Here is a 25,636-nt window from a genome sequence, read left to right as displayed (position 1 = left end):
CATCCTCTGCATGAGCGGGGAAACAGGAACCGAATCCACAAATCCAGCAGCCAGGGAGCTTGCCACGCACCTACCTCTGCATATATAGTAACCAAGACCACACCAAAAGTGGGTCAGCGTCTCAGAGTCCATTGGCTGAAGGAGTTCCCACAGCAAACTTAGAGGGATCTGAGGTCCTGATCAGGTTCAAGGACAGCCAACACAGGCACAGTGAAAAGCAAAGGGAATGGGTAGCAGAGTCGAGACCTGGACATGGGAACTCTTCGATCAGTGGCTGCATAAACCAGTAGCTCCCGGGGGTGAAAACCTCCAGGGAATTCTGAGAAGTGACAGATGGATAAGAAATGTCACTGGAGATGCAGAGGTCAGGAGCTGAGAGGCCAGAGCATTAGCATGGAGTGGGATGGCTGGGAACCTGCTGTTACTGATGGATCCAGGCCTGTGGTCCTAGATACGCATGAGGACCATCTGGGAGGGATGCGGGGAGGTGGAAGAATATTGACAGAGGTCAAGATGATGTAGTCCTAGTCATTTTTCAAAAATAGGAGAGGGGGGGCTGGAGAGATGGCTCAGAGGTTAAGAGCACTGGCTGCTCTTTCAGAGGTCCTGAGTTCAATTCCCAGCAACCACATGGTGGCTCACAACCATCTGTACTGAGATCTGGCGCCCTCCTTTGGTGTGTGGGCATACATCGAGGCAGAATGTTGTATACATAATAAATAAATAAATCTTTAAAAAAAAAATAGGAGAGGAACCAGCCCGAGGCAATAGTGGGAAACCTCAGAAACATGCAGCTCCAGGCTGAGAAAGATGGGGGATGGGGAGAAAAGAGCCTATTCAAGTCAGGGCTGAGAAAGCAGCCGGCCTTGGTTAAGAGGCACCTCTCAGGAAAAGGGGCAGGACACAGGTTGCAGAGGGAGAGAAGAGGAACTTGGGAGATGGGTTCAGAGACTCAGGGAAACATGGCTGCCAAGGGGAGAGTGGTTCTACAGGGCTTGTGATTTGCTCTGTTCACTGACAGGGAAGACCACCATGGAACCGTTGTCAGGACCATCTCTGAGAAACAGGACAATGAGCCTGGCAGGCAGAAGTCTTGTCTGAGCCTGCCGACAAGATAATCAATCCTCCACAGGTCACAACCTATGCTTTTCAGAAAGCAATGGCTGCATGCACCCTGGTAAGAGACACCATGATCATGATGGTAGATTGTTAAAAGCAATCTCACAGTGGGAAAATAGGAAGTTATAGCTTTCTTATTGTTTCCTATGCGACCAACAGATCCCAAGGACTATACCCCAACAGGGCAAGGGAACATGAAGTAGGCTCGGCACTAAGTACACACCTCTGTGTTGGTACCCTCAGTCCCAAGTCCCTCTCCAATCCAAACTGTTCCCAGATCTCATTAGATATCTTGTGTCTTGGGCTTCTCATACCAAGCTACCATGCTGTGTTTCTATCACCTTTCTTTCGGCTTTCCCGGGCTGTGCTTGTGTAAGCAGTAGAGTTTGAAGTCTGAATTGTAACTAACAGCTCAAACAAAAGCTAAGAACAACTGTGAAAAGATGTGCCTCACAACGCCACCAAGCAATCTGCTAATGTTTGACTGTTGGCCTTGTTTTGCTTAAAGGAGGAAGTGTAAGCATACTGAAAGGCTTAAGAGTCTCAGGCACCAGATGGAACAGGCAGGAAACAGGCTGATGCCAATGCCAATGCCGATGCCGAGGGACTCGGTATGTGGTAGATGTTCAAAATCTATTAAACACAAATGGAATGTGGTCTGTTCTACACTGTTCTAGTGAGGAATCGCTCCTCTGCCACCATGTGCAGCATTCCTACAGCTCTGTGGGCTGACATCTAAACACAATGAGTGTTGGCCCTTAGCGACGTGGACTCTAATGTTGCAGGAGAATTGATGGTGCAGCCATTCCTCTGTGCCAATAAAGCCACCTTGAATCAAAAGATGGAGTTAGCAATTGATTTACTGGGAATAGCCATAGAGTTCTTGGAAGACTAAAAAAGTCTGCTAGAGAGGAACAGGAGAAAGAAGAGGGAAATCTTGGTGGAGGTGGAGCATGTTTTCAGGGCTGATGGTTCTGGGGGACAAAATGTGGAGAGAGGATCAGTCAGTCAGCTTTTAGATTCACCAAGATAAGATATACAATAGAATATTTTCTCTGAATTTGCTAAACACTAATGGTCTGGACATGCTGAATGTACTTCTTACTTGATAATTATTCTTATTATATACAGTTTTACTATGTTAGAGTTGAAACCTTCCCTTTTATTTTACACAAAAAGGGGGAAATGTTGTGGGAGAATTGTTTGTATAGCCATTCCAGTGTGCCAATAGTCACCTTGAATCACAGACAGAGTCAGGGATTGGCTGACTGGGATTAGCCATAGAGTTCTTGGAAAACAGGAAGAGAGAAGAGGGAATTTCCCAGGGTGGGGGCGGATTTCTGGGGCCACTGTCCTTGGATTTATCAGGTCTTCATCTCAATTTCTGACTCCTGGAACAATTTAGATGTTCATTACACTCTTACGTAGACTCTGAAGCCACGTGGGCTGGGTTTCATCCTGGCTCCACCATGCTTTACTGTGTAAACTCGGACACATCTGCTAACTTCTCTGTGACGTGATGGCTCTGTTATTTAATTGTTACATGGTTTGAATGAATTATAGTGTAAATGAAAATTCTGAAAAAAGCTGTGTCTGTTTGTGCATAAAAATCTTCTGGAAGGAGTCCGTGTCTGCCAAGACTGATGGACCAGTTGGAATCTCAGTACTGTGTAGGGTCAGAGGCTAGGCACTTTATCTCAGCCAGTTTTAGCCTTCTGGAACAACCATTCTGTACCCCACTCTTTATTAATAACTTGGAATAGTAAAAAAAAAACAGAGACAGCGAAGTGAGTCTGCAGCTCCAGCTTGAGAAAATGAAATCAAACTTAAAACATTGTTTGTTTCCCCAACATTATTCAGTTCCCGGCTCCCTAATGTCACACAGTGGGGAAGGGCAAGAGAAAGCGGGATTTGTGTTCACAATCTGCCGATGCGGAGTCTTGAGCCACTTGCCAGAGCACTTCGTCTCCTGCCTCTTGTTTTGCCATGGAACAAAGCTTAGGACTCCATGGCTTCTGTAAGCGACTATAGACGACCTCCTACCTAGCTGACAGCCGTCTTGATATGGACATCAGTAACAGCCAGAGAACATGGAGACAACAGGTTTTCGTGCCATCCACTTGACTGTGAGAAGACCCATCCTGAAATGGGTAAATCTAATGGGAAACATGAGATGGCTGGCCCACTCTGCAGACCCTCTGCTCCTTCTCCAAACTGTTGCAAGGCCAGATCTACCCCATGTTCTGTCGCTAGGGTTCTGACACTGTCTGCGGTCAGAGTGAGGGTGGCTGCAGCTAGCTAGTCTGACCCCGTGTCTCTGTTCTATAATCCCAGGGCCTCTGGTTTTTCAGAGGACTTTCTATAGGCTCAGAGCCTCTAGGCTGAGTCTCCTCTGTTCATGAACTGGGTCTGTAGCACATTCTCATCAGGTGCATTCTCCTCAAGGCTGGGTGCAGGTGCAGGAACGGAAGCCCTCCTCCTCCTCTTCTTCCTCCTCCTCCTCTTTTTCCTCCTCCTCCTCTTCTTCCTCTTCCTCTTCTTCCTCCTCCTCTTCTTCCTCCTCCTCCTCCTCTTCTTCCTCCTCCTCTTCCTCCTCCTCCTCATCCTCCTCCTCTTCTTCCTCCCCCTCTTCTTCCTCCTCCTCTTCTTCTCCTCCTCTTCTTCCTCCTCTTCTTCCTCCTCCTCCTCCTCCTCCTCCTCCTCCTCCTCCTCCTCCTCATCTTCCTCCTTCTCTTCCTCATCCTCCTCTTCCTCTTCCTCCTCCTCCTTCTCCTCTTCCTCCTCCTCACTGCTGTCCTTCAAACCCAGCTTCCTACCTTTCTCCCACTCCTCCCACTGGCTCTGGGCACAGTGTCCCATCTTCTTTCTTGCTTCCCAGGCCACACACCATGTGCACACTACAACAGCTCACCAAACACTGTCCTTTGGGTAACCCCGCTTCCTCGCTGGCCTTCTGTGCTGAAGTTCTCAGCAGCTGGTCTGACTTTGTAGGTGTGTGAAGTCCACAAAACCTGCCCCTTCTAGGAGCACAAAGATATGCAAAGCAGAATTTCAAGTGATGCCTCAAGCATCTACTTCTCGGTTAGTGCAAGCAAAGGCCGGTGTTATCCTTACATCTACAGTGTGTTAGGTCACTACTGGGCACCAGCTGGGGGGGAGCAATGTGCCAAACCCTGGAATCTCAGCAGTGAAGATCAGTAGTCTGCCCTCAAAGAACCCAACAGGGTATGACATGTGCATGGAGACAAGGAGGGGACAGAGGAGGCAGAGGGGGTGTAGAACTTTGTAGATCTCAGCTCTGCAGGGACAACGCAAGGCTTCAGCTTATGTGGTGAGTCTGGCCCCTTCTCAACAGGTCCCTTGTCTCTTTAAAATGGCAGCACCCTTTAGTGCAAGGTTCTAAACCAGGCAAATCACAACACCATAAATGCCACCGTGATTGGAAAACATGGCAAAGCGGTGTGTAGGGGCATATGTCCTCAACGCCAGCACTGGGAAGGCAGAAGCAGAAGCAGGCAGATCACTGTGAATTCAAGGCCGGCTTAGTCTACAAGTGGAGCTCCAGCATAGCCAGGGCTACAGTGAGCCCCTGAATCAAATCAACCAGCTAATAAAATTTACAAAAGAACAAACTGAAGCTAACGTGGTCACGTGTCACGTTCTGGAGAAGAGTTTGTGTCAGACTTAGGCAGAATGATGACTGTAATCACTGAATGATACATTCATCTGAGTGTTCCTCCTATTATCTTGTCCTTTCCTTCAGTTTGCTTTTTCTGTTTTGACTTTCGATGTTGCCTTCTAAAGTTTAATTAGTTAATTGGAACCCCAGTTTTCTGTAAATGGGGCGCCACCTCAGCAGCTCGCAGGGACAATGGAAAGCGGTCTGAGTACAGGCAAGGTGTTTATTACGACCTTCGGTTTTAGATCTCTAACCACTCAGAATACACTTCAGAAAAACTCAAGACGGGGAAGGGTGTTACGTCTCAGGTTTTGAAACAAAAGAGAGCAACGCCAAGGTGTAAAAGACTTGGCGTCTCTTCAGTAAAGAGTGGGGCCATTAGACTAAGCCACCGTGTTTCTAGCCCCACAAAGCCAGCAACTGGAAAGAACACATTTATAAAAGGCCCCAGTGCTCTTAACCCATTCGACAATCACTTTGCCCAGATCAGAAAATACAACACAAATTCCTGAGGCGGAACACTGTGCCCATTCTGTGTTTAGTCAGTCGCCTATGTGAAGAGGTCAGTGCACGTCCACACTGTAGACATCCAACACCACACTAAAACAACACAGAGGCCAGTGCACACATGTGCGTATCTATACACTCATACATGTACACGTATTTCTGACTTGCAGGTTTGCAGGGTTATGGTTTAAAATATTAGAATATTTGCAAAGCAACTTTGTGTTCACCTCTCAAAGACATTTACTAGGAACAGACATGTTTCCAGATGTAGCTAGGACTAAAACTGGTATTTACTTATCTTTGCAAAACAGGTATAAAGTTTTTAAGTCATGGCGCTCTCCACTGCATTCTTTCCAAAATGTATTTTATCTGCCTGTTACAAAGAAGGCCAAGGACACACAAGGAAGTCGCTGGTTGCAAATGTACTTTTTTTTGAGACAGGGTTTCTCTGTGTGTAGCCTTGGCTGTCCTGGAACTCACTCTCTAGGCCAGGCTGGTCTCCAACTCCTATAGATCTGCCTGCCTCTGCCTCCCGAGTGCTGGGACTAAAGGTGTGCACCATCAGCACCCAGCAAACACACTCTTACTAGCAGAGTTAGCTGTAAGTTTACATGGAGGGTGATGGCGGGGACTGGAGGCATCTGAGGCAGGAGCTAAGGGGCTTGGCATCATTCTGATGAAGAAAAGAATCAATTATTGTTTATTCAAGTGACAGTAAATCTTGGAGTTAAAAGGTGGGGAAGTCATCTTCAAAATAACCCAAGACATAATTTCTTACAGAATTTTCCCTGAAATAAATCACTCCTAGATAGAAAGCTGTGAAATCTAGAAGCTTCCGCCTGCTCTCTGTGTCCCATGTGTGAATGTCATCTGCCCAGCCGGGCCTCCGGAAAGATCACAGCATCGGTCACTAGGCTGTTTGTCCAATGCCATGCTGCCACAAGGGGCTGTGGACAATGGCCTCAGACAGTGCACATTTAGAGTGGTTGTGTCTAATGTTCTGGCTGAAAACAGCTCAGCCCAGAACATGAGGAGATGGGGGAACACTGAGCCTAATTGAATGTCTGCAAAAATTTAATCTTCAAATCATCACGGGTTCCTTCAGCAGTTTGCTGGATAAGCGCTTGGTGCTCGCACACTTGGATGAGTTTTTAATCAGGAATGAGACTGAAGAACTTTTCATCTCATTTGGCTGCATTAGCTGAGAAATCAGATCATGAGATTACAGGGACTACACACATCCTGAAATGGCATGCTGACTTTAGTGTGCTCCTCAGCTCTGGTCTCTGAAAAGCAACAGTAACTAGCCTTTATTAAAGGGACGCCATCCATCAGTCTCTTTGCGTGAACTGTTTTATTTAATACTCCACCTGGGTTCACAGGTGGCATTGCCATCTCCTTTGTTCTAAGAAGGAAAGAGAGAAGAAAGTTGGTACCCTAGCCTAAGCATCTTGGCTCCTGACTGGACACTGTAGAGAGTTACCCCACCTCCACCCCATCCTCCCATTCTACAAGGTTCTTCTGGACCCTAGACGTTTCAAGGAAGTCTTCACTGAGTTTTGAACCTACACACCCTTCAACACACAAAATGAAGGTGCCCCCTCCAATCTACACAAATGTGTGCATGTGCACACTGTGTGGAAGGCTAGATCACACATGCCCAGCCCACACATGCCCATGGCTTCTGATCTCTCTTGTTAAAGAACCTGTAACCAGGACACTTTACATATAAAATTAAGGTAGAAATCCTAGCTTGGGGTGGGGTATAGCAGAATTTCCAAGTGTTTCCAAGATAACCACAGGCCTCGTAAGAGGGAGATGGGAGTCTCATGTAGAAGGTGTGACAACTGAGAGACGGGGCGAGAACAAGAAGAGAGACTGATGGGAAGGTCTTCGAGAACTGGCTTTGAAGACAGTGGTCTGCAGTGGCGTGAATGAGAACGGTCCCTATAGGAAAGACCTCTTAATAGGAGAGGTGATAATTCATCAAACAGTGTGGCCATTCATTTTAAACTAATTTATAAGACTAACAAATGACTTTCATTTGAGCAGACCAGTTCAACAGAACCACCATATATGAGCTGCCCATGCATGCTTCCGCATTGCCAGGGCATAAATTAAAAAAAAAAATCACACCACCAAACTAGGGCATGTGGAGCATATTTTTTTTAATGTTTCCATGGTTGTTTTGTCTGTGTGTGTGTCTGTGACCGTGTGTGTGCCCAGTGCCCTCAGAGGCTTGAACAGAGCTTTGGATTTCCTGGAGTTAAAGACGGTTGTGAGCTGTATGTGAGTGCTGGAATCGAACCTGGGTCCTCTGGGAGAGTAGCCGGTGCTCTTAACTGCTGAAACATCTCTCCAGCCCCTACATTCCTTTATTTTTAATGTGTGTTGTAGGCATAACTATGTCCATGTATGTTTGCATGTGTGTGAACCACCTGGGTTTTCCAGAAAAAGGAAAGATGGGAGAGAGGGAGGGAGGGAGGGAGGGGGGAGGGAGGGAGAGAGGGAGATGGAGGAAAGCTGAACTAGGGCAGTGAGGGGGAGAGGGCAGGAAGAACAGATGATTAATTTTAGAGTGAGTAGCTTGGAAGACACTAAAACATTCACCTTCTGAGAGCAGGACCCCCACGCTCCTCCTTTCTTTGAGAGCATTCAGTATTGATGTGTTGTGTCAAACTGGGAAGCTGTCACAAAAACTATGTTGACTTAATTGTTCTGCTTGGGGGCCTTCGTGCACCCATGAAATTGGCTAAGCAGCAGTAGGGCATTGAGGGTTCACAGGAGAACAGCCTACAGATCCCGAGACCCATAACTTATGCCAAAGTGTGTAAAGTTTCCTTCAATCTTATGTCAAAAAACATTTGCTAAAAATTACACTGACCACACTTATCTTAGTTATTTGTTATCCAAATATAGTTTAGATGGTGGAACTAAAGCAGAAGGCATTTGGATTAGTAAACACTTGATTCTAACGGGGCGCGTGCATGTGCACGCAGCTATAGGTGCTGTGCCTCTGCTTCCAGCCATGTTTGTTTTGAGCAGAGTCTCTCACCCAGGAGGCCAGGGAACCTGGCCAGGGAGCCCAATAGGCCCTCTGCACCCCAGCTCTGAGAGTGCACATGCTTGTCTCATGCCCAGCTTCTCACTCTGGTTCTGGGTGCTGAACTCAGGTGCTGGCACAAGGGTGCCAAGAACAACAGCAACAGAACCAGGTCACCAGCCCCTCTGAGGCAGGGTTTGGACAGAGCCATGCCTCCCGCCCCTCTGAGGCAGGGTTTGGACAGAGCCATGCCTCCCGCCCCTCTGATGCAGGTTTGGACAGAACCATGCCTCCCGCCCCTCTGATGCAGGTTTGGACAGAACCATGCCTCCCGCCCCTCTGATGCAGGTTTGGACAGAACCAGGTCTCCAGCCCCTCTGATGCAGGTTTGGACAGAACCAGGTCTCCAGTCCCTCTGATGCAGGTTTGGACAGAACCAGGTCTTCAGCCCCTCTGATGCAGGTTTGGACAGAGCCATGCCTCCAGCCCCCTCTCATGCAGGGTTTGGAAGCAAAGCCCTTCCTGATGACCACCAGCATTCCACTCCATTTCTTTTTCACAAGATGTGCTAAGAAAACAAGATCCAATCACCACAGACTTTCTGGAATTAGACAACACATGTATCTACGAACAAAGTTACAGTTTTAAGATATCAGATGATTAGCATTTTTGGAAATACTCCACAAATACACCAAGACACTTCTGTAGAAAATTGAGTTGATGCTTAGAAAAGAATAGGTAGCTAGCCTTCAAAAAAATGAAAAAAAAAAGAAATTTCTCAAGATTTGCATTTTATATTTAAGCCTCTCCCTGTGGGTATTAGAACACTGCTGGCTACTATTTAATGAGCCCCTAAACTATCCATTTTAGTAACCGATTGGCAATCTATAAGCTCATATTTCTCTGAATACATCTGTGCATCTGTTAATACAGCTAAGAATATAAACCAACTATTCCCTTTTTAAAAAACAATAACATTATCTCATAAAACTATCAAAAATAACACGACATGATCCTAACTTAAAAACGCACGCCAACATATACAGACACCCTTTCCAAGCTGCTCCACCTTAAATGAAATCTAAACAATGAACAATGCATCTCAATCACTCATCACCTCACAAGGCCATTTGGAGACTGGGGGGGGGGGGGCCTAGAGCTTAGTGATAGCGCACCTGCATGCAGAGGACCTGAGTTCAATTCCCAGGACCACGAAGGAAGTCTTTCAGCCCAAGAGTCTGTCGATGGCATCCAAGACAGACCGCAGTGCCATGGGTAAGACAAATGTTTAGGCCAGGACAACCCGAGTTGTTCCTCAGTTCAACACAGGACAGGACAGGAAATGCCACAAAGTTGGGATCATGTAGCTAACGTGAATAACACCCAATTATTATACAACCCATAAGAAGCACTTGAACAATGGCCCATGTCAATACATAGTTACCTGTCCTGGAAATTTTACTTTGTTCCAAATACAAAAAAAGAAAGGAAAGCAAGCAAGCCTATTTTTAAGCACTGAAAGTGAAATACCTCTTCCACGAAGCTGTCCTTCTTCTCCAGCATCTCCCGTAATGTCTGGAGGATCTTAATGCACAGTTTCTCTTCTTTCTCCATTAGTTTCTTTGTGTGATTGATCAGCCTGAAAGCAAAACACGAACCCTTGAAAGGGACACCAGTTTCTCACCAAAATATATACAATATGCTACATGGGAATGGGGAATAGGGCTGAGGGCACAAAGTAAATCAGATACATAATGTCTCAAAACTATGCATCAGTTTATAGACTTTGCTGAGGTGTTTATGTCAGGGCTGCTCAGGTTCAGCATGCTCTTACCATCACTTTGCTAATATAAAATATTTACAGCAGTCTGCGCCACCCAGTCATTTATTATTTCCCATGCATTGTAGCGCATCAATTATAACATCACCGGTGCAGGTGATACCACACTGTAGTTAGCCTTCCCCCATTCTCTCAGTCTACCACGTACGATATGACATTGCTTGGCAGACGTGAGAAGTTGCTGTGGTTGGCATCGTGACAGCTCGAACACTGCTGTAAACCAGACAGGAGCGTGCTCTTTCTCCTACAGTGGTAAAGCATGGGGTTCTAGAACCTTCTAGGATTCTCTGTACCGTGAGTGTAACCATCCCAGGAGTTGGCACTGAGTGTAACGTTTATAATCAGGACATGTAACTCAGTCCCCATAGATCGGGTTGTGCAGAAACTGAAGGGGATTACAGTTCCCCGTGACATGGCAAGAGCTATGGGATATATCTCTCCATTTAGAATGAGTGCCAAGGGATGCAACTGAGATGTCTCTCCCTCTATCTAGGGCCTGGCTAATGTCCTCAGCCATCAGAGTGGAGGACCTCCTCCCTGGCAAGAGGTATTTTTGTTGAGGCTGGTCCCCAACAGAAAGGGTAGAGTATGCATGGAGCATGGACAATAGTCAGCCTGAGCCTCTGGCCATGAATTATTAATAACATCACAAGAGCCTTAGCCTCTGAAGCAGTGGAGCAACACTTCCCTCTGCCTGGTGTAGGGTCTGCCAAATCACCCCACTTCTTTTCTTTTGGTTTCTCTAATGCAGTCTGCCTCCATTTTCCAGGGGAATTGATGGATTTCAGCTCCTTCAGTCAACTCCCTCCCATCCCCCATGGGCACAGTCTAGACCTCTGCTGACCAGCAGGACTCTGAACTAACAGCAACATCCTGTCTGTGGTTTACAATGGGTAGACATTAGCCTCTTACAGCCACAGAGTAGCCTCGTACAGCCACGGAGTAGCCTTGTACAGCCACGGAGTAGCCTCGTACAGCCACGGAGTATCAGAGATGTAACCTGGGGGCGGGGGTGAGTTCTTATCTCATTTTAATTTATATGACTATGTGTGGCTCGTTTGTGCAGTGGAGTTTTCTGGAAAGGTTCAGAGGGTGGGGGCTCTGGATTTTGTGACCCCCTAGGAGGGTGAAAAGCAGACCGCTAGAGGCCCTCTCTCTTCTCCATCAGCACCATCCCTGGTCTGGCTTCATTTACTTTGACATGAAGGCTCCGCATCTTATCCTGGCGTCGCTTCCCTCTGGGAAGAGCAGCTCCGGACTGTACAGCACATCCACAAGCACGGAGAATTCGGCCTGCATCATGGGGCTGAACTGCTGCTCCAGGGAGGCCACGACGTCCTAAGACAGACACAGAGCCATCACACGAGTGCCTTTCCAGACGTGACACGTGGCCACACTGTCCTAAGACAGACACAGAGCGGTCACACGAGTGCCTCTCCAGACGTGACATGTGGCCACGACGTCCTAAGACAGACACAGAGTGGTCACACTAGTGCCTCTCCAGACGTGACACGTGGCCACACTGTCCTAAGGCAGACACAGAGTGGTCACAGGAGTGCCTCTCCAGACGTGGCACATGGTCACACTGTCCTAAGACAGACACAGAGTGGTCACACGAGTGCCTCTCCAGACGTGACATGTGGCCACGACGTCCTAAGACAGACACAGAGCCATCACACTAGTGCCTCTCCAGACGTGACACGTGGCCACACCGTCCTAAGACAGACACAGAGCCATCACACTAGTGCCTCTCCAGACGTGACACGTGGCCACACTGTCCTAAGACAGACACAGAGCCATCACACTAGTGCCTCTCCAGACGTGACACGTGGCCACACTGTCCTAAGACAGACACAGAGCCATCACACGAGTGCCTCTCCAGACGTGACACGTGGCCACACCGTCCTAAGACAGACACAGAGCCATCACACTAGTGCCTCTCCAGACGTGACACGTGGCCACACTGTCCTAAGACAGACACAGAGTGGTCACACGAGTGCCTCTCCAGACATGGCACATGGCCACACTGTCCTAAGACAGACACAGAGTGGTCACACGAGTGCCTCTCCAGACGTGACACGTGGCCACGACGTCCTAAGACAGACACAGAGCCATCACACGAGTGCCTCTCCAGACGTGACACGTGGCCACACCGTCCTAAGACAGACACAGAGTGGTCACACGAGTGCCTTTCCAGACATGACACGTGGCCACGAGGTCCAAAGACAGACACAGAGCCATCACACGAGTGCCTCTCCAGACGTGGCACATGGTCACACTGTCCTAAGACAGACACAGAGCGGTCACACGAGTGCCTTTCCAGACGTGACACGTGGCCACACCGTCCTAAGACAGACACAGAGCCATCACACTAGTGCCTTTCCAGATGTGACACGTGGCCACGATGTCCTAAGACAGACACAGAGTGGTCACACGAGTGCCTCTCCAGACGTGACACGTGGTCACACCGTCCTAAGACAGACACAGAGTGGTCACACGAGTGCCTCTCCAGACGTGACACGTGGCCACGACGTCCTAAGACAGACACAGAGTGGTCACACAAGTGCCTCTCCAGACGTGACACGTGGCCACACCGTCCTAAGACAGACACAGAGTGGTCACACGAGTGCCTTTCCAGACGTGACACGTGGCCACGAGGTCCAAAGACAGACACAGAGCCATCACACGAGTGCCTCTCCAGACGTGGCACATGGTCACACTGTCCTAAGACAGACACAGAGCGGTCACACGAGTGCCTTTCCAGACGTGACACGTGGCCACACCGTCCTAAGACAGACACAGAGCCATCACACTAGTGCCTTTCCAGATGTGACACGTGGCCACGATGTCCTAAGACAGACACAGAGTGGTCACACGAGTGCCTCTCCAGACGTGACACGTGGTCACACCGTCCTAAGACAGACACAGAGTAGTCACACGAGTGCCTCTCCAGACGTGACACGTGGCCACGACGTCCTAAGACAGACACAGAGTGGTCACACAAGTGCCTCTCCAGACGTGACACGTGGCCACGATGTCCTAAGACAGACACAGAGTGGTCACACGAGTTCCTTTCCAGACGTGACACATGGCCACACTGTCCTAAGACAGACACAGAGTGGTCACACGAGTGCCTCTCCAGATGTGACACGTGGCCACGATGTCCTAAGACAGACACAGAGTGGTCACACGAGTTCCTTTCCAGACGTGACACGTGGCCACGATGTCCTAAGACAGACACAGAGTGGTCACACAAGTTCCTTCCCAGACATGACACACGTAAGAACATTAACCAGGATGGCGATGTGGGAGTTTCATCCAAGACGGACCCTGGTTACCCACACCACCAAATGTTTGCTGTTTACACTTAGCCCAATCTGGTTTCATTCATTCATTATAGCACAAGGACAAAATAAGTTCATATGAGCCACTGTTCTTATCCAAACTGACTAAGTGGTGGTCACATAAGGGACAGAAATTGGGGTGCAGGTGTACAGCTGCACAGACCAGAGACACACGAGAAGCCAGCCATCCACAGTCGGGGATGGAGGTCTCAGAAAAAAACAAGCCACTGATACCTAGATCTGGGACTTCTGCCTCCAGAATCCTAAAAGAATGTATTTCTGTTTCTTAATGCATCCATCCTATGGTGTTTTAATGCAGCAGCACCAGAAAATGAAAGCCATGGGTCATTTGCTCACTAGGTCTAAACGTACAGGACAGACCATGGATGAAGACGTGTAAAAGGAGCTGGTGAAGAAAGGGATTGGCTCATTTGAACCCAAGGAATAGAAGTGAACACTGGAAGATAAACTGAGTCAAAATTATGAAAACTTAATTTATTGCATGTATCATTTATAGGACGTTATTTTTACGAATTTTTTTATTGACATAATTATCTTGAGATCAAGGGTCACTACTCACTAAGAAACTATAAGAATATATAGTTATATAACTCGCTAAAAAGTAAGTCAGGACAATTTATCCAGAAACTACTAAAGAGAAGGTGGTGGCAAAGAGCGTTGGAAAAAACTTTGCCCCAGTAAGAATTGATAATTTCAACCACATTGTTTATATATAACACTGGGTAGTGGTGGCACACACTTTCAATCTCAGCACTAGGGAGGCAGAGGCAGGTGAATCTCTGTGCATTCAAGGCCATCCTGGTCTACAAAGCGAGTTCCAGGATAGCCAGGGCTACACAGAGAAACCCTGTCTCAGAAAAAACAAAGGCTGTATTATATGACACATTTTAAGAATAGAGAAGCTAAGAAATATTAATATCACTCATGTTCTCGTTATACCTGTAACTTCTCGATGATATTCCTGTAATCCCATGCTGGCCCTCCGAGAGCTTCCTTGAAGCGAGGTCCAGAGCGGGCTGAGAGCCTCCATCCCATGGCTGCTCTCTGCACTGTACTTGAATGGTTCTTCATGAAGAGTGTGTTCACCTGGCCGTCCAAGTCAACGGGGATCGCAATCCCTCGATTCTTGGCTGAAAGAAAAAGAAAAAAAAGGTGGGAAGCATTTCTCTCTCAATTGGGTTAAAGATTTTAAAAAATGAACAAAACTCACTAACAAATGTGGAAGAATTTTTTTTAAAGAAAGGAAGAAGAAAAGCCTAAATCTTTAAACTTTGCCCAGCAATTGTTTTGCATGCTTTCAGGTGAAAAAAGCTTCTGAAATTATTTCAGTTCTTCAGACCAATTCATAATGTGTGATCCTATTTGATTTCTTGTGATTAATGTGTGAGGTGGACTCCATTTCCACATCACACAGAAAGCACCCTAACAAGCATGTAGATCTTTACCTTCCCGGATGCCAAAGAAAATAAAAACTCAAACAGAAAACACACAGCCAAGTCCTGCCAAGCTATTAAATCAATGAGAGGCTTATGTGTGTGTTTACGTGTGTAGGTGTGTGCCCACAAAGCTGAATGTGATCAAGTATCTGACGGCAGAAATAGAGAAAAAGGTAAAGGGTATAAGAGAGCTTTCTTGGAAGGTGGCACGTGGTACCTGTCTTTTTTCCTAAGACCCACTGACATATGCATTGTAACAGACTTATGTCTTGTTAATGCTGAGCACTCAGAATGCTTGTCATAAAGAAAACGGAAGGGTTATGGCATCTCTGCTAGACTGAGTAAAGAGGCAACCAGACCACTAGACAAAAACTGACCCATGAAAGATTGGCCTTGGGTTCACTGAGGTCATCTGAGCTACTCAAGAAGCCACCTGAATCATGGGAGAGGAAGGCCCTCTTCCTCTGATTAGAAACCTAGGAAGTCTGATGTAGCTGTTTTCATCCAAAGGAAAGTTAGAGAAACATAAAAATCATCTTCAGAAAGAAGAGTTTCTAACTGTAGGGTGCCCGTAATGAAGACTTGCAGATAAGAGTCCCTAACTGTAGAGTATCAAGGTGAAGACTTGCAGAGAAGGGTCCCTAACTGTAGGGTGCCAATGGTCCAGACTTGCAGAGAAGGGTCCCTAACTGTAGGGTGCCAATAGTGAAGACTTGCAGAGAAGGGTCCCTAACTGTAGGGTGCCAATGGTCCAGACTTGCAGAGAAGGGTCCCTAACTGTAGAGTACCAACAGTGAAGACTTGCAGAGAAGGGTCCCTAACTGTAGGGTGCCAATAGTGAAGACTTGCAGAGAAGGATCCCTAACTGTAGGGTGCCAATAGTGAAGACTTGCAGAGAGGGTCCCTAACTGTAGAGTACCAACAGTGAAGACTTGCAGAGAGGGTCCCTAACTGTAGAGTACCAACAGTGAAGACTTGCAGAGAAGGCTCTCTAACTGTAGAGTAACAACAGTGAAGACTTGCAGAGAAGGGTCTCTAACTGTAGAGTAACAACAGTGAAGACTTGCAGAGAAGGGTCCCTAACTGTAGAGTACCAACGGTGAAGACTTGCAGAGAAGGGTCCCTAACTGTAGAGTAACAACAGTGAAGACTTGCAGAGAAGGGTCCCTAACTGTAGGGTGCCAATAGTGAAGACTTGCAGAGAAGGGTCTCTAACTGTAGAGTAACAACAGTGAAGACTTGCAGAGAAGGGTCCCTAACTGTAGAGTACCAACGGTGAAGACTTGCAGAGAAGGGTCCCTAACTGTAGAGTAACAACGGTGAAGACTTGCAGAGAAGGGTCCCTAACTGTAGAGTAACAACGGTGAAGACTTGCAGAGAAGGGTCCCTAACTGTAGGGTGCCAATAGTGAAGACTTGCAGAGAAAGGTCTCTAACTCTAGGGTGCCAATGGTCCAGACTTGCAGAGAAGGGTCCCTAACTGTAGAGTACCAACAGTGAAGACTTGCAGAGAAGCAGGGCAGAGCTTGACATGACCCCAGAGATCATCAGACAAAGGGTATATGGAGGGGTACAAGGGGGTAGCTCCAGCAGAGGGGGAAATGCATGGAGACTCCAGGCACCAAGCAACCCCCCCTTTAACACCCACTGTTGTTCCCTGCCTGTCTAATGAATGCACACACATGTGCACACACATGCACGGATGCATGAACACAAAGGCAAGTTCCCATGTCATTTGTCCAGATCTTCTCATAGAATTCCAGGTCAACTTCCTTATTTCTGCAAGGATTATAGGCTAGGAATAGACCTTCCAAACTGCCAGCCCCCCCCCATCTCAGTCATTACCCATGGCTACATAAAGTCCCAGGGATTGCAAATAAAACCATTAGTACTGAGAACAATGATCTCCTGTGAAAACAGATGATTCCAGGAAACACAAGCAATACCGAATTCTAATTATTGTCCCTAGAAAATCTGAGTAGATGCCACACCTAAAAACTTTTAAAGAGAGAAAAAAAGATCTTGGAAATTAAAATATGATTGTAAAAATAAATCTTTCAAAGACTAACCAAAAAAGAAAAGGAAGGGAACAAAAGCAGCCAGCTGGAGAAGGAGGTCATGGAATCATCTAAAAGATAAAGCATAAGAGACTAAAGGGAAAATAAATATTATGAAATAGTGAGGGCCAATCCAGGAAGATATTGACCCGACAAATGAAGGTCACAAAAGGAAGCAAAAGACACATTCATTGTAAAGAATTAATAAACTAATGAGAGACTGGAGGGATGGCTCAGTGGTTAAGAGCACTGGATGATCTTGCTGGCTGGGATTTGGTTCCCAGCAGCCACATGGTTCAGCTGCCTCTAACTCCCGTTCCTGTGAATCAGATGCCTTCTTCTAGCCACTTACGGCACTGCATGCCTGTGGTGCAAATACAGAAAAGCAAATATATACATAAAAATCAAAATAAACTTTTTAAAGAGAATTTTTTGGTTTCTGAAGCAGGGTGTTAAGTCTCTGAATAAAGAACCAAGTGGTTGCTAATGGGCATAAAAAGGCATTAAAGTCACACCCTGGTGAAAGCATAGAATGTTGCCAAGGTCAAACTGTATCCCCAAAAGTAAACTTTGACATCTGAGTTGTCAGCACCTGAAAATGTGACCTTATTTTGCTATAGGGTCTTTATATGTGTCATCAAGATGAAGGTCCTCCTGAATTAGACTCTGCCCTAATCCACACTGACTGTTCCATATCAGAGAGTGAGAAGAGACACAGATGGAGAAACGCCATGTGAAGGTGGAAGAGAGACTAAGTTAGGAGCTACAAGCCAGCGGTGCCAACAGCCGTCAGCAAACAGCAAAACTAACAGAAAGGCCAGGGCCAGCCATTGCCTGGAGTTTCTGGAAGAGCCTGGTGCCACCAACACCCAACTGTGAGACCATGATCCTCCAGTACTGTAAGCTACGTGTCTCTGCTCTATGAAGTCACTAAGAATGTCAACTTGTGATAGACTAAATGAATACAATGCCAGGTCAGCATAAAAAGCTTAAGGATGTTGAGGAAGAGTAGATTCCTACAAAGCTCAGGTTGGCGCTGAATTCCTGCCTGCGGGGCTGGATGCCAGAACGGTGGTGTGGGCTGTCCATGGACAAAAGGGTTTGAGAGCGATAACCTGTATACGAGTAAATCTCAAACGTGATCCTCCAATAAGAACATTCCAGAATAGATGCCTGAGAAACTTTTCTCTGAGATTCCTATGCACAAAATACATCGCAGAAGAGAGAAGAATCCAAGAAAATGTCAAATAAGCAGAAGAAACTATGGCAACTCAGCCGGAGCTGGAGTGGGAGAACAGCTGGGAGCAGAGGGTGATTTCTCATGACACCTGAGCTAGGGAGCCTCTTCCGTCAAAAAATGTTTAGCTCCACAGACCTCACTTCCGTTGCAAATAGTTACACATTTACACATCACAATTTATAAGTTCCAACAGAGAAGAGTTAATTCTATTCCAACATGGAATGCAAATACCACAAATCACAGCCATGGAAACCAGTAACACATCCAACAAGAAGCAGAGAGAAAAGGAATGTGGAGTGGGGGGGGGCAGCATTTCCTTATGATGTCTTGTGAAAGGACATACAGTAGTAGTGTAAAAGGGGAGAGAGAGGAGGGGAAGAGGGAGAACACAGGAGGGGAGAGGAGGGGAGAGGAGGGAGAGAGGAGGGGAGAGGAGGGGAAGAGGGAGAACACAGGAGGGGAGAGGAGGGGAGAGGAGGGAGAGAGGAGGGGAGGGGAAGAGGGAAACAGAGCAGGGAAGAAGAGGTGAAACGAGGGTGAGCATAGGAAACTGAAGAAGAGAGAGGAGGAAAAGGAGATGGAAGATGAGGTGAGGGGGAGATGAAGAGAAAAGAGATGGGAGAGAGAAGAGAGATGGAAATAGGAAAAGAGAGAGAGGCTAGCAAGATAGAAAGGGAGAGGGTAAAAGAGGGAGACAGAGAGAGGAAGAGAGGGGGAAGAAAGGGAGGAGGGGTGGTAAAGAAGACAAGTAGAGAGGGAGAAGAAGGGAAAGAGGTAACGGAAGGTAACAGAAAAAGAGAGAAACAGAATAAGAATCCGACTTCCTTACACATAGCGAGGGAAATACTAGACAGAACTGTCCCGCTGATGAAAATTCTCCACTAGAAAAGTACAATCAAACACTCCTCTAAAACAAGCAATTTGTGCTGGCAACACAGAGCCAGGAACCAACTTAAACACCAGTCCCAGCTGAAGGCCTAGGAACACTGGCAGCTGGGAGCAGCCCTCCCAACCCAGCACGCTGCTGCCCAGATCCTAAAACAGACTCCTGCTGCCCCTGATCAATCTCCCTTTGAAGCACACCATGTCTGTCCACAACCGCTGCCCACACCACACCACGGCACCTGAAGGACAGGCACCCTCCACACTGTTGAGCAATGCATGGTTTTGTAGGTACTTATCTCCCTCCACAGCACAACTCCGCTGAGACTTTTGCTCTTCCATGTTGAAAGGAGCTGTGGGCTGTGTTCCTGCCACCCGGCTCTTGGCTGCCTGGCTAGCTTATGCCCCAAAATAACAACACACAAATTGTATTCATTTAAACACTGCTTGGCCCATTAGCTCTAGCCTCAATGTGTGTAGCACCACGAGGTGGTGACTTACCAGGAGGATTTTAGCCTACGTCCATCTTGGGTTGGAGCTTCATTGCATCTGTCTCAGAGAGGAGAGCTATGGCGTCTGAGCTCACTTCCTCTTCCTCCCAGCATTCTGTTCTGTTTACTCCACCCACCTATGTTCTAACCTATCAGGCCAAGCAGTTTCTTTATTAATTAACCAATGAAAGGAACAGATTGATATGACACTCCCACATCATTTCCCCTTTTTCTGTTTAAACAAAAAAGAAGGCTTTAACTTTAACATAGCAAAATTACATATAACAAAACAGTTATCAAGTAAGAATTACAGTTACAATATTTATATCTATTTTATCTTTTATCATAATAAAGGAAAACAACTATAACTATCTATCTATTTTCAACTGCATCAAAGACTCTAGAAGGATAAAATATTGCCTAAGTAAACAAGTAAGAAACTTCCAAAACTCTAGAAGTGACAGAGACATCTCGTTGCCTGGACAGTAACCCTAAGTTCTTTTGTACCACTGGGGCATCCATCTTTTCTTTTTTAATTAACCAATGAAAGCAACAGATTGATATGACACTCCCACATCACTTTCCTGGCCATTTCCTGCGTGAGCAGCATCTGCTTTGCACGTCTGAGTGACTGAACACAGGACGGTGCCGCTTCAGGGCCACTGCCCAACCAACCTTGTAAGCTCCTGGCTTCCTTCACAGCGCACTGTGGACAGCTGCCACCTCCGCTTAAACCCTGCGCTCATGGCCCATGCATGGGGCAGATGCATGAGGCAGCCCCCACCGTCGAGGGACAGCTGCTAAGAATACAGCAGATAGGGCTAGAGAGATGGCTGAGGGGTTCAGAGTACACACTTCCAGAGGGTCTGAGTTCAATTCTCAGAACCCAGGTTGCCCTCCCCTGGCCTCCATGGTCTGTGCTCATGTGCACAAACTCACACTCATGACACACACAGATATACATGATTTAAAACAACAATAAAAATATTATGACACAGGAAACACGGTGGCAACGCTTTTCTGATGACGTCCGTGGACACTTAGTTTAATGAGGCTATGCCTGTGGGTACCCACAGCAGCAAGTGCCCACCCAGGACCCATCTGTGAGCCGGTGCTCCACACCCTCTTCCATGGAGGCACCTGGAGGGAAAGCTGAAGAAACTCCACCAGCCCGGAGTGTCAGATTTTTCTCTTCCCCAAGCTATAAGACTGTTTTAGGTCCAGGGTCCTAACTTGACGTGAATTGTACCGTATGAACTCCAGGTAAAATAAGCCACTCTCCCAGGCCTGGATGTGAACTGTAGCCAAAGGTTAAACCAGGCCTGGATGTGAACTGTAGCCATGGTTAAACCAGGCCTGGATGTGAACTGTAGCCAAAGGTTAAACCAGGCCTGGATGTGAACTGTAGCCAAAGGTTAAACCAGGCCTGGATGTGAACTGTAGCCAAAGGTTAAACCAGGCCTGGATGTGAACTGTAGCCAAAGGTTAAACCAGGCCTGGATGTGAACTGTAGCCAAAGGTTAAACCAGACCTGGATGTGATCTGTAGCCAGAGCTAAACCAGACCTGGATGTGATCTGTAGCCAGGGCTAAACCAGGCCTGGATGCGAACTGTAGCCCACAGCTAAACCAGGCCTGGATGTGAACTGTAGCCAAAGGTTAAACCAGGCCTGGATGTGAACTGTAGCCATGGTTAAACCAGGCCTGGGTGTGAACTGTAGCCATGTCTAAATCGTGCCTTTGAAGCTATGAAAGAAGATTAACCCTGCAATTGAGTAAAATGCATTTGAGTTAAAATAAGCTAAGTGTCCACACAACAATGACAACCATTTGAAGGGGTGGGAACACATCTCTGTGGTAGGAAACATGCCCAGCATACACGAAGCTCTTGGTTTGTTCCCCGTACCTCAAGATAAGAACAAATTAAATTTAAAAATTAACAAACTCTATAAACATGACCCAAAATAGGTCCTCTGTTCTGTCAAAATAATACAGATATTAATTTGAAATCAAAACAGAAACTACTGAGTTAGATTTCCATAGCTTATTTAAAAGGCACCGGGAGTGGTGGTCAGAAAGGAGGGCCGGGATTAGGAAAAGCATTTCTTTTATCTTGTTTCCAAGAGCATTAAGTATGGAAACATCATTTTCAAGTCAAAACCACGATCAACACTGAGTCAAAAGCCATCAAGCTAGAAACATTTTGGGAGCTGTGTTGTCTACACAGCCAGGTAAATCCCCACAGCTAACAGCAGCAAGCAGCCAATGGGTCTGCTACACCTGCCATTCTTCACGCCTACAGCGTGTGACAAGATCAGATGAAGGTTCTTCTTATAAAGAGGTGCTCCTCTGGGGACTCTAAGTCAGAACCACTGCCTGGCTGAGGACATGTCTGCATCAGAGGACAGGCATCCGAGTCCCTAAGGAACAAGTGGGAGAGGAGGGGGCCACTGCCTGTGCACCTGGCTTTGGGGGACCTCTGCGTTCTCATGAGTGAGCCACCTATATCCACGGGTATTTTTAGTACATGGCAAACCTCCTAATTAGCCCTATAAATCCTGAAATTTCCTGGATATGACAAGTCTTTTCAGGGGCTTTAAGATAGAATCAAAATCTATTTCTAATTATAATTCATTAAATATTGTGTGCCAGGTGAATGTTTTTAATTAGCAGAAACCACGGATGGTATCTGCCAGACCAAACCCTCTGAAAACACATACGGGTCCATGATAGGTGCCATGGGGAAAAATTCTTGGACGTGCACACTGACGGGTGTGGGGAAGGTGAGCAAGAAGAGTGAGCACTAATTAGAAAACTGTGGTTGGCTGTCAACCCATCCGAGCCAGAACGGCTGGAACTGTAGGACAAAGGTGTGGGTGGGAGCTGCACCCGTTCTCCAGCACACCCATGTCTGTGATCAATCCGTGTGTGTGTGTGTGTGTGTGTGTGTGTGTGTGTATGTGTCTGTGGGTGTGTGTTCATCGGTGCAAGGATCTGTATGTGCGCACATGCGTGTGTAGCGGTCAGAAGACAGCTGTGTTTCCTCAGTCTACACCTCCCTCTGGTAGGCAGGGTCTCTCAATAGCCTGGAATTTGGAGAGTAGCCTAGGTGGGCTGGCCAATAAGCCCAAGGGGTCCACCGACCTCTGCCTCCCTGGTACTGGGATTCCAAGCACAGGCCACAATGTCACGGCATTTTTATATGGCTTTAGAGACTGAGCTCGGGACATTCTGCATGTGCTTCACTCTCTGAGCTATTTCCCCAGCCCACTGGAGTATACACAGGGAGAACGTTGAACGTACGGATACACGCTTCCTTGTGAACTCAACTCTACCACATGGACGCACACCCCATTAATCCTCTACTTGAACAAAGCTATACTTCTTATGGCCACTCAGGAATGAGACTTGGAGGCCTGGCTAGTCATCTGGAAAGATGAACTTGAGTGGAGTCCATACCACGAAAGCTGTATGTAAACGCAGTGTATTCTAGGTATTCAAAGCGTCTCCCTTTTTCTCTCTGTCTCCCTCCCTCCTCCCTCTCTCCTTCCATCCCTTCCCCTTTCTGCATTTTCCTCACCCTGTGAGACAGGAGAAACTCACAGTCTTTATGGCCTCCCTCAGCCTTCTGAGTGCAGAGGAGAGAATTGCTCACCTCCAGGGAGCACACGGCTTTTCACAACAACACCCAAAAGATGCAGACAAATCAAAATATGAAAATTCTCTGAGAATTAACAGCACCTCAGAGTGGCAAAAACTCTTCTGAGGATGAAATTAAACCTTCAAAGAAGCGGGCTGGGATAAGAGCTCAGGCAGCAAAGTGCATTGCTCGTTAAATCCCCTCCGCCAGAGCAAGCCTAGCATGACAGTGTGCACACAAAACCCCAGCACTGGGGAGACAGAGACAGGAGGAGCCCTGGGCTCCCTGGCCAGCCTGCCTCACCTACTTGGCAAGTTCCAGACTAATGGAGAACCCATCTAAAAGACAAGTTACCCTCTGAGCTAAACACACCTGCTCACACAGGAACATGTGCATAAGCTTCCACAAACTAAAAAGCCCCAGAAGAATTATAAATCCCTTATGCTAGGAAATAAAATTCCAATGACATTTTAAGAAAACTGGTCACCAAATAGTCCAAAGTCTCATTTCCCAACATGTAAGGGTTGAACTCAAAGCACAAGAAGGGCCCTGTTCACAGGAAAGGAAATCCCAACAGCTCATTCCCTGTCCATAGAAGAGAAAAACACATTAAAACTGTAACAATATGACGAAATCCAAACAGGAAGTTAAGGAGAAGGGTTCTCTGGCATGGCTGGTGGGTTAACAACACCCCTGGCAGAGCAATTGTCACACAGAAGGTCCACTCTCAGGCTTCAGCTCTATTCCCGCATGTGAGAGGTGACCGCAGACATCAGATGTTTAAAACAGGGTGAGGTCCGCTTAGCACCACGCAAAGGCTGTTGAGCCACGGGAACGCGCGTTCACTTCTCGGCATCATGCACTTTACTCTTGCAAACATCACAGACAGTGCTCTGAGTGCCAAGAAGGGCTCTAGAATTTTCAACAGGTAAGCTGACAAGTTGTATCTACTCTAGAAATTCCCTGGGGGCCAAGTATGTTTGATAGAGTGGATTTACTTCAGCTACAATGATACCTTCTAGATAGTGAGGAATAACTAAACAATCAGTTAAACTAATAAGCGAAAAGTGTTTATAAAATAGTATGCTATATTATAGCTTATTGCAAGTAATTGCTTTATAAAACAGTGGATTTTAAGAAGGTTATTTTGTTTTGATTCAGCATTTGCTTTCCTGAGGACTCTCTTTTGCATTGTTCAGGATGGAAGCCAGGGAACTGCACACAGGAGGTAGCTTAGGGGTAGCCTGAGCTACTAATGAAGATGTAAAACCATAATCACAAGACTACATGACGTCAAACCCCTTAGACTCCCACTACAATGCCCCCAGCAAATTCAAATAGACATTTATTTAATACAGACTCTCTAAAGGGTTAACGGGTTTACATTTCTTTCATTTTGAGAACGACTGGCTTGTAGTTCGTGTTCATTAGGCAAAGCATTTGTAAGAGACATTTCCTGCAGTTTCCTTGTGGAAAATCAATGCTGTGGCCAAACAGCCACCCAATATGAATCCCCCCAGATCGCAGGCCAATTATGAAGCGCATGGGCAGAATTCTTTCCTAAGTGAAATTATATGGAAGTCATTTGTAGATGTGTTTGCTGGAAGCGTTTCTGTCACGTGTTTTACAGGAATGGGTAAACTGAGGAAAGGCGTCTAACCCTGCGTGTCTAGAGAGTCCCATGGCCTTGACATTCCTCAGCACTCTGCAAGCCCTTACTGCTCTCGGGGAGGGAGGGGCTGACAGAGTGAGTGGCCTTCTGCATTCAGTGCACTAGAGGAAGAGGATGGAGTGGTTTGGATGAGAGACAGGTTGAGGTAAAAGTACCAGAGAGCGCTTGAGAAACAGGTGTTTCACACAGGTAAACTATAACTGATATTTGCATGTATAAGGAATGTGTTTGCCAATTCATAAATGCATCCCCGACCTTGTGATATTTTACACATAGATTATTCTGTATTCTCTTAAATATCAAATATTCTTAAATGTTTAAGCTGTGCCAAATTTCAGTCTTGCTACGCATTTGGAAAGAAAGCTGAAGTAGAAAAGGTAGTGCATGTGAGCGGAAAAGCTTCACACAGGTGCCACCCAGGGCTGGACTTCACGAGAGGCCACTCTTGGAGACTGCCGATGTCTCAGGAGACCTGACCTAAGCAGAGGGGGTGGTGACTGGGCTCAGAAACAGGTCAGTTTCCAAGACAGAAGGGAGATTCCCAGCACCCCACCACAGCACACCATGGTGTCCCCTGCCTTCCCGCTGTACAGAAAGGAACACAGAAACAGCTGGTTCTCTGGGCCTGCCTCTGCCGTTCTCAGTCCTTCTCTGCCTGTGAAGCCCC

At 46.9% G+C, this 25,636-nt stretch overlaps 1 protein-coding gene across 1 annotated transcript in view; it reads right to left on the bottom strand.

Moving 5' to 3' along the window:
- Itpr2 (inositol 1,4,5-trisphosphate receptor type 2) overlaps positions 1-25,636 on the bottom strand; it is a 411,976-nt gene that overhangs the window by 164,282 nt on the left and 222,058 nt on the right. The window contains exons 35-37 of the mRNA XM_075982281.1: positions 14,493-14,683; positions 11,384-11,526; positions 9,879-9,987 (exon numbers count right to left, since the gene is read on the bottom strand). Coding sequence (XP_075838396.1) covers positions 9,879-9,987; positions 11,384-11,526; positions 14,493-14,683 — 443 coding nt within the window. The remainder of the gene's footprint in view (positions 1-9,878; positions 9,988-11,383; positions 11,527-14,492; positions 14,684-25,636) is intronic.

The sequence above is a fragment of the Microtus pennsylvanicus genome, chromosome 8 (assembly GCF_037038515.1).
Source record: "Microtus pennsylvanicus isolate mMicPen1 chromosome 8, mMicPen1.hap1, whole genome shotgun sequence".
In the NCBI taxonomy this organism is placed as follows: Eukaryota; Metazoa; Chordata; class Mammalia; order Rodentia; family Cricetidae; genus Microtus; species Microtus pennsylvanicus.
Note: the sequence above shows the minus strand (reverse complement) of the source record. Positions and strands in the feature narration are given on the sequence as shown.